Genomic DNA, 10,343 nt, shown 5'->3' on the forward strand with positions numbered 1-10,343 from the left:
AAAAGCGACATGGGCCCAAACGTTTTTCAGTACGATATAATGTTTAACGAGAGATTGTCACGAAGTAAAAAGAAAGAGTGGGAAAACTTCCCCACTTTAGCGCCGCCGGGTGAAGCGTTTTAGAACTTATGTCTACGCGCGAGAAAATCGCGCCAGACCATAGATTAAATATAAGTAGCTAGTACTAGCTCTGAGCGTATTTTCAATTTCAAGGGCGTAAAGGTAGAGTTGACCAGGAGAGACCGACGAGATACGCGCCGTGCACGAACTCAGCGGCCGGGGTTTCGAAGTGCCTTTCCCCTTTTTAAAGCCCCTCGAAGAGTGGGGAGAGCATTTCAAGGTCTTTCCTTCTCGCACTGCGCATGCTCATTGACCACGGTGGAATTTTCCCAGCGCCTTCTTTAAATTAACTGTTCCTCATGCTGTAGATAATTCATTCATTAGATAGGCTAGCTTTATTTGAAAAATGGTTCTCATAAATAAAATGTTGTTATAGTAATTGTACTAGTACTTTAAAAATTAATGTTATATACAATTTAAAATTCTACCCATTTTCTAAGTCAAAAACACAATTAAACCGTTGCAAACAATGTCTAGAAGCTCGTTCAAGAAGCGATTTGTCTCCTGACGTATATCTTTCAAATAAACACCTTGCGCTAATCTTGAATCATTTCAGCAGTCTTTAAAGCACCAATTCTTATTTTTCGGCATTATTTTATTGTTAAAAACACGAATAAACTTTCATAAGCTACGAAATACTTCCGTTTTTTAGGCTTATTATTTTGAATCAGACGATAGTTCCTCTACGAAAACGAAGCTAAATTTGCTTCTGTGCAGTAAAACGTTTTGCCCCGTCTCTCACTCAAACGAGAGCAGTCGATGACGTCAAAAAGGGGGAGGGAGGGGTTTGGAAAACACCCGCCTCAAGCGTTAACTCGTTTCTATAACATTGTCTCTCCTGGGGATGAGTTGACTCACTGTAGGGTATTATGTCGCTTTTGAACCAAGTAAATGTATCAGGAACAATTGATTGGGATAATTGCAATGGGGCAGGCGGCGTCACTTAAAATATCCTAATATCTCTCTCGTATTTTAAACTTCTTATTTCAGAAATATTAAATCTTTTCGATTGAACAACAATAAGTTTAAACATACCCTCCTATATTATTTTTATAAACCGGTTAAACTTCTCGTCTGGTGATAAAATTAGTATATTTTTGGAGCTGCAAATGAATGAGGCCGATACATAACCATGTCTTTTGTGTGTAATACCGAAAAGCATTTGTCGCATTTCATGCATACGTTAATGTTTTGATAAAATCGTTTTTTTCCTTAGCACTATATTTTAATAACAATAATAATAATAATAATAATAATAATCATCATCATCATCAGCTAGGCTAATACCCAAGCAGTGAGGCACCACCAGCCTTAGGCACACGACTTGGCAACTTTCTCTGTTCTTGGAGTTTTTGCTAGCGTTTAGGATGACTTTTTGTAGTATGCAAAGGTCTTAGAAAATTTGGAAATTCAGGCAATGGCAGAATAGATTCAATATATAAAGTCCGGATGAAATGATGGCGACACAATAAAACGCAGCCCATCATTCGGAACCCGACATACCTTGCCCTGACAAAGAGCTAATTGAAGCCTTCCCATGGCTTTAGGTCCAAGGAGTATATACTCTAGGTAATCTTCGATGACCAAAACTTCAGCGAATTGTGCTAACTGACCGTTTAATTCTAGAGTCACTTTCCGAACACTTCCACATAAATGTTTTAAAGGGAAAGTTGAAAATCGGGTCATGAAAATACGATATAAACTTTCCGATGGACGCTCCAGATCAAGTTTTAAAGTTTTAACAGCTTCAGACGAAATAACCTCGAATGGTAGACTTAGATCTATGGATGTTATTATGGGCACTAACAATCCACCAGACAGCCGAACGTTTACCATCTGTGTAATCATGAAACAATAATTAGATATTTTAGCATAACTTAAATTTAGTATCTACTCCCATTAAAGAGCAACCAAAGTGGTGTGGGAAAGCTACGAGGCCGAACCTGCTCTATGATACTGGAGAAAGGGACAGACCATGGCACTATCTAGCTAAAAGCAATTCAACCTGTGACGTCGCCAAAGATATTACCTTCAGGGTCACGATGCAGTTTAACCAAGTTGTGCGAACTTCTGCCATATAGTTTTCTCCGCGCCACTTTAAGTTTCAGCCAATTAAGGGTACATTTATATTGTTCTTCCAATAGTAACAAAAAATCAAACATCACTTTTCCATGAATATCACAACCCTTGTTCAGAAGGTTGGTTTAAAAGGGAGTAAGTTAAAGGGCAAGGCAAGTGAGCTGGCATTTGTGTGACTATGTATGCGAAGTGCAAAATTTACGGTAAACTCTGCGTGGTCTCGCTAGTACCGAGTAGGGGTGTAGGGGGTTAAAAAGCACGGTGCTTTTTCTTTTTTTGCCACAGAGCTTGCGTTGCCCTTTAACAAACAAGTTATAGCCCCTGTTAGCAGACGATTGTTTGATTTAGTTCAATAAACAATTTTACACTTTCACTGAATAATCTCAAGAATTTACTATAGTGAGGATAGTCTGTATTATAAAAAATAGTTCGATAAAATTTCAGCAGCATTTGTGGTTGGCTTCAAAGGTCAATTCATGATCACAAAGAATTATTTAATTTTAGATATTCTTTGATTACTTCAGTTCATTTACTCCAAATACTAGGTGGTAAAAGAATCTTACTTCATATATGTTGGATAACCTATGGCACATATCCAGTTTGTCATAACAAAAAGTAGTTGATCTGGTAAACTGATGAAGAATTATCGTTTCAGGTTTATCTAGGATATAATCACATCTTTTCCTGTGGGGAAAAAAACTGATACAACAATAAGGACAGAGATTTTCAATGTCTGTTTTCTAACAGAATTTCCTCATATTTATTGTCTTGATGGAGTTTTAAACTTCGTATACATAGATATGACACAGTATTGTTCAGCTACAGGGGTTAAGCTGGTTGTTTTATGTCTTTTTACTGATTTTCTTTTACAGTATTTGCGATAAAAACCAGTGAAAACATGTTTATGATCTCAATGATAGAGGGCTAAAACAGGGACCAAGGTTTATGTACTTTCACTCTATAACCAGCAAGCTAGTTCGCAGATATCCATAACATGTTCCCCCTACCTTTGTCAGTGGTGTCAAACCAATTAAAATTTATTAAATTACTCTGGATATCATAGTATAATTATGGCACGATCCATGATGCACCAGACTAAAAATGAATCCCAGCGAGAAATAATATATGTAATATTTTAAAAATTCCCATCTACATACAATTTTGGACTGGGATCAAATAAGAGTTCATATACGTTTTTTAACTACATAAATATCTGATTTTATGCATATTTAGAGCAATTATCTTAAGGATATTTAAATTATCTAAGAAACCCATCAAGAGAATAAATATGGGGTTTCTCAAATCCATTTTCTGCTCTTTATATTTTTCAAGTGAGTATCATCCATTTTTGTCTGTGTTGGTGGCTTGTAAGTGACAGCAACCCAGGCAACAAATAGGAAATAATCTTTACATCTTACATTTCACAATTTTCTTCAGGCAACACCGTGGAAATTCCACATGTTACATGTATACAATGAGAGAGAATGATACATCAATTTCATTGAGTAACAATTTTTAATTAGTTTGAATAAAATTTGTTAAAGAATCTCATCAATAATTAAATGACTTTAGTATATTTCTCTCTCATTAGAAAAGTTTAGTACTTACTACACATACCATTTTAAGTACTTTAACACTTTCGATGTTAGTTTAATTCCAAATCTGACAATGATTGCTGTTACGGTTGCCTTAAACAAAAACGTAAACCAAGAACCAGAATTACTATTTCCACAATCTGGAACTTTCCTCAATTCTGCAACTGAGTATGGCATAATTGCACCTTTTCCAAATTATTTAATTTTCAAAAAAAAACCTGAAAATTAAATTGTAATGCACATTGAATTACGTCATTATTAAACGCTAAGTGACATTAAATAATCGAGGAACAGCACTAATATTATACCTTTTAATTCAGTCTTGGGTGAAGTATATAAACCATTCTGACAGTTACTAGCAACTCAACTACATCACTACAGTGTTGCCAATGTTCAAAAGTTAAAAATCCCACAGTTTCGGTGAAAAACCGCCCAAAAGCCACAACCCCTATATATTCACGAAAACTCCTAGGAAAACCATAGAAATCTCATAGGTAACTAGAGTGCTGCCGTGTAACTGGCAAATGGGCCAAACGCCGTGGCAGACGATAGCCAGATCTCAGCCAATCAGAGCTCAAAGAGTGGTTCTGCCAAGAATTTAATGTCACCAGAGAGAATGACGTGACCTATCTCCCGCTATAGTAGCGGATCCAAGGAGGATTATTATCCTCCTTGGCGGAACCACTCTACGGCCTCTCATTGGCTGAAGGTTCAAGGCGAACTGGCGTCAAGCTCGGCCGTAGGTGGCAACTGCATTCTAGTTACCTATGAGATTTCTATGAGGAAAACAGGTACATTTTTTTCGGACCGAATTAAATTAGTTTTTTGTTTTGTTTTGTATTTTATTTATTTTTGTTTTTTGGAAAAAATAATAATGTCATATTTAAAGAACTAGTTTACTTTATCCCCCTTGCTTATCCATAGGTAGCAACTCTACCATTTAAACCTCTGAAAGCGCCCCCCCACCCATTTGACCCTTGCTCCTCTTCAAATTGGACAATGGACAGGCTTCGTTTTTCTCTACTCTCAAGTTGTTTAGGAGATAAGACTGTGGACGAATTCCAAGAAATGCGAAGGCCAGCTGCAACCGCAGCAGCGACCTTTCGCCTTTCTTGGAACTTGGCGCACGTCATGATCCCCCCGCTCTTCCTTGCGGCTCACGACGCCTTGCGTTCTTTATGGAGGGGGGACTAAGGGTGGGTACAGTGGCTTATGATAATTAAAAGTAAAATTAGGACTGTTATCGAGCCGAAGCTGCCGATAAGGTGGAAGGGGGTACTTTCTTTTTTCTCGAAAGGCAGTATCAATATTTCTTTAGAAAACTTTTCGTGGGTATTTTGAACTGGCGATCGAAAATCTCCCAAAAAGTGGAAAATCCCACAAAACCCTTTGATTTGGTTAAGAAAACCCAAGGTTCGTAAAAAAATGCTTCTCGCACTATAAGGTTGGCTTATTCAGATGGACTTTTCTCGTCGTTTTGGGGGGCAGCATTTAGGGTGGGAGGAAATAGCGCGCCTCGAGCGTTTGACGTCACATATGTTGGAGAGAGAAAAAAAAACAAGCTGCGGCTTTACCGCGTAGTAAACCCGCGTAGTAGAAGCAAGATAAAAGAATCAGAATTCGAAGCAGCCAGCCAAGGCCCGAAGGGGATCACTGAAAAAAAAAGAAGTGAAGAATTCAAGGTATTGTACATTATAAAATTAATAGTATATTTATGAACGTTATTTATGGCTCAGATTAAATTAACAATTAAAAATTATTACCCGAGGGAATATGTTAAGAGATTACTATATTGTTCTCGATTTTTCTGTAGCTGAAAATAGACAAGGCTTAGCGCCATCGATTCTCGTCTAATCTCTCAAAGTTAAAGATTTTCTGATATTTTTCAGAAAACTTAATAAGGTTTACGCATCATGCCTGGAGTGAAATGTTCAGTACCAAATTGTAAAAACTATCATCATACAACCAGAGACCGCAAAACATCTTATCATAGCTTTCCTAAAGAGGAAATTTTAAAACAAGCATGGATAGAAAGATGTATTACTCCAGGAAGCTTAAACGTCAAATATGCTCGAGTTTGTTCTAACCATTTTGAAACTAATGATTATGAAAATCATCTGATGGGGTTATTTGGACTAAATGACTCCAGGTCTCGCAGAATATTAAAACAAAATGCTGTACCGTCACAAAATCTACCAAATATCACCCAGACTACCCACTTCACCTTGTCAACTAGGCCATCTCGGACTACGACAAGGGCTAGAATTATGACTTTGCCTGAAATAGAAGAAAGTAGAAGTAAGAAAACTGATGTCTGCCATACTCCAGTTAGGGCAAAATTGTCCACAATGACAAATAATGTACCTGTGCCAAATATAGAGGAAACCTGCAATATACCTGAAAGTACAAATACTTCTACAAGTCAAAATTGTGATATTTCATCTGTTTTGAAAAGTGTTTATGATTCCTTAACTTTGCCAAATGAGACTTTTCAAGATTTGATTGTGACTGAAAAAGGTGATTCTAATATCCCTAAAGCAAATTGTGATATTTTGGCTGAGTCAAACAAAAATAGTGATAAAGGTAGACCAGAAAATTTTGTAACACAAAATCGAAATTTCCAAGAAAACTCCCTTACCTTCCCAATTTCTAAAGGCAACTGTGATACTTTGAAAAATAGCGAAGCGTTTTTAAATCGTCAAGTAGAAACATTTAAAACGCACAATCAAAATTCTAAAGATATCTGTGATAATTCGTCGGAATTAAAAGACACTAATGGGGCAGTCATTAATCAGAGTAGTGAAAAAGAAATTCAAAAGAATATTAGTGCCAATATAATGAGTTGTGAAAAAAAGAAAAGGCAGTGTAAATGTGATCGGCTAGAAGCAATTAAAAAAAGCTCGGGGCTTAAATTGAAAATTCGGAAATTAGAAAATCGTGCAAGTAATATATATAAAAAATTGATTTTCACAGACAAAGCTAAACGCATTTTAAATATTAATCTGAAAATGTCACAAATAGAACTTAAAAAGGTTAAAAAAGATAGTATTTTGCTAAAGAAAAAAAATTTAAAATTAGAAAAACTTAAGGCTGAAAGTGAAGCAATTTTAAAGAAAGTGTTTTCTAATAGTCAGGTAAAAATATTAATGGGGAAAAAAAAAGTGACTTGGGGAAAAGATGACTTAGCCAATGCGTTTGCACTAAGATATTTTAGTAAGAAATCATATTTATATTTGAAAAACAAAATGAATATTCCGCTTCCTCACATTTCAACCTTAAAACGATATGCTGCTAAATTAGATTTTAAAGAGGGTATCCTTTATGATGTTATCAGTCTCATAAAGGCCAGTTCAAAAAATATGCCTTTGGTAGAAAAATTAACGGTTTTGACGTATGATGAAGTACATCTGCGTTCAACTTACGAATACGACCCAAAGCGAGATAGGATTATAGGCATGCATAGCCAAATGCAAGTAATAATGGCGAGGGGTCTTTTCTCAAATTGGAAACAACCAATTTATTTTGCTTTTGATCAAAAGATGACAAAAGAAGTATTATTTGACTGCATATCGGAATTAGACAAGGCAGGTTTTAAGGTTAAAGCGTGCGTGAGTGATATGGGCGCCAGCAATATGGGGTTTTGGAGATCACTCGGGGTCTCAGTACATAAAACATATTTCAACAATCCAACCAGCCCTAATGATGTAATATATTGTTTCGCGGATGTACCTCACCTACTCAAACTAATACGGAACTGGTTTCTTGATTACGGATTTGTTTATAATGATGTTAAAATATCTAAAGAGCCAGTGAAATTGATTTTTGAAAATGATAATAACGAGTTAAAATCTTGCCATAAATTAACAAAATTACATTTGGAATGTGTTCAGACGGCTAGACAAAATGTAAGACTTGCAGCCGAACTGTTATCTCATACTGTAGCCACGGCAGTAAAAACTTTAAACCCAATTTCTAATATTCAAGCAGAAGAACAGAAAGCAACCGCTGAGTTTTTAGAAAGAACAAATAAGTGGTTTGACGTTATGAATAGCTACTCAAAATTTGACCGAAATCCTTGCAAAAGCGCATTTGGCATTAATTTTGATGTGCAAAATGAAGCTCTCGATGATATGACGATTTTTATGAACAATATGCGATGCATAAAAAATTTTAATCCAAACCAAAAGAAAAAACCCAAAACTGATAGCGAAATTCCCCAGCATGGGTGCTTACAGACCTTTCAAAAAGGCGTTTTAATATCTACGAAGTCATTAATTAGCCTGTGGTATGATCTAAATAGAAAGTATGGTATAAAATATATACATACTCACAGATTAAACCAAGACTGCTTGGAGAACCTGTTTTCCCAATTAAGAACCCGGGGAGGGTTAGATGACCACCCCACTCCATTAAATGCAATGTATAGGCTAAGAATGATTATTTTAGGTAAAAACCCAGGAATTGTGAAGCAAAATACCAATACGGTTGCGCAAGTGTCTGATGAGTATTTAATTACTCAGTTATTTACACAATCTGACGTAACCTACGAAGATCTTGATATTGACTTAGTGACTGATGATATACTTAGTATAGAAGAATCAGAACCTACAAACAATATAGTGGAAACTAATTCTAGTCCTATTATAAATCAATTTACTTCACCTTATAAAAAAACCAATAAGTCGTTGTTTGACATGAAAAATTGTACTTCTCCTAAAAATCGTCTAGCTTCCCCAACCAAGTTAAATTTTGGAAAAGAAAATATTGTTAACGGAAATAATATGGAAATCAATTTAACTTCCTCTGAAGAAGGGGGGATGGAGTATTTGGCTGGCTGGGTAGCCAAAAAGTATTGGGAAAAATATCCCGACATTAGTTTGAAATGTACTAGCTCAACACCAATTAATAGTTATGATATGCCAAGTTGGGTGACTCAGTTGAGGTATGGTGGAATGATTGTACCTGCTAAAACCTTTTTAAATGATGTAAAACTATTCGAAAAAGAGTTCCTAAATTATCATGGCAATAGTAAAGATGTTACAACAATAAGTACAAAGGAAGGTATTGTTAAAACGGTCACCGATTTAATTTGTGAAACATGTAAACAATATCCTAGAGAAATAATTTCAGCCTTCGTGAAAATGAGAACGTTAATAAGAATTAAATTTTTAATTTGCGTTAATAAAGAAAATGACGCTAAACGCAGAGCTCAAAAAAAAATTAAGAAACTTAAAACCTAAATGTTATGTATACAAAAGTTTGTAAGAAAACCCATTAACCCATTTCCAAAAAAAACACCCTAAAAATCCTACGATATGGGATTTATCCCACGATCTGGCATCACTGCATCACTATTTTTCTCATCACAATTTCACCATCTCTTTCAAGCAGGGCTGCCAACTCGACCGTATTAGTGCCCCTCAGTCTTGGAAATAAGGAATTTTTTAAAACTAGTCCTTAGGATTAGTGACCCTTTTGTCTACAAAAATAAACTAGTCCTTAGGACCAGCGACCTTTACCTTGATTTTTTTTTCAACTGGTCCCATTGTAAAATTATTTTTAATGCAATGTGGAATGTAGATAGTTTTAGACACTAGAAACAATATAAATATTTATAATTCGACAAAGCGCGAATCGTGTACCACGACGCTTGGTGTTTTACGTCGTTATTCATTGTACCTTAATACCACTACTAAAGACTGCTGGTAACTTTGTAAGCCCTTCATCTTATTCTAGTCTCGTAGGGTGACGTTTATTGTGTTAGAAAGAAAAATGTCGGAGTAGAAATTGGACGAAAGCTTGCATTTTTTGATTGGTCCCGCCTAAATTCCCATAAAAAAATGAATTATTAAACTAGTCCGTAGGACCAAAGATAATATAACTATATACGTACCCTAGATTCGAAATCAAGCTCCTTTCACGTAACGCAGGCTCTTACTGAGTTCCCGGCGGAAGTCGGAAAAAACTGCCTCCATGGAGCTGGCAGGGCTACGTAAAGCTTTAGTGAAAATTGCGCCGTGGTTTTTGCATAGAAATCTTATAACATAGAATGATTCCGTATTAATACAAAATGGGCCAATTACATTTTCGGAGGTTTCGTCATTATCAGCCAATCACGATACAAAGAGTGACTACGGCAACGACTCGTTGCCATCTAGTTTGAGTTACTGAAAATAATAATTCGATTATGGATTACGTCACCTTAAGAACCCGCATTTGATTGGCCCACGTTAATCGAGTCACGGCCTCCGTGATCGAATGTAATGTAGTTTTTAAACATGGTAGACTGTTTCTTTACTCGTAAATATTTTTCTCTTATATGCAAACGTTTTGGATAACTATTGCGTTGTTTGTTGTTATGGCTCCTCGACGTTTCATTTCCACATGTAGAAAACGATTTGCGGTGGACGGTTATGTGTCGTTGTACAGGTAGAAGTTTGGGTTTCCTTAAGCCTCGGGGCAATTTGAAATGTTAACAAACGGCGGGCTTTCATACTGATGACTTGGTAAAAATTACTTCAGGAAGTTCAGTGAGCCTAGTGGAACAAC

At 36.1% G+C, this 10,343-nt stretch overlaps 1 protein-coding gene across 1 annotated transcript; it reads right to left on the reverse strand.

Annotated features, from left to right (window-relative positions):
* Nucleotides 1-923: 923 nt before the first annotated feature.
* Nucleotides 924-4,146, reverse strand: LOC149933798 (uncharacterized). Its single transcript, XM_090156401.1, has 4 exons — nucleotides 4,103-4,146; nucleotides 3,817-4,012; nucleotides 2,763-2,883; nucleotides 924-1,956 (listed from the first exon to the last, which is right to left on the reverse strand). Exons 2-4 carry the CDS (start codon nucleotides 3,969-3,971, stop codon nucleotides 1,552-1,554), a joined length of 681 nt encoding a protein of 226 aa, XP_090012527.1. The 5' UTR covers nucleotides 3,972-4,012; nucleotides 4,103-4,146; the 3' UTR covers nucleotides 924-1,551.
* Nucleotides 4,147-10,343: the final 6,197 nt, after the last annotated feature.

The sequence above is a fragment of the Leiobunum rupestre genome, chromosome 8 (genome assembly GCF_980474605.1).
Source record: "Leiobunum rupestre chromosome 8, qqLeiRupe1.1.hap1, whole genome shotgun sequence".
Classification (NCBI taxonomy): Eukaryota; Metazoa; Arthropoda; class Arachnida; order Opiliones; family Sclerosomatidae; genus Leiobunum; species Leiobunum rupestre.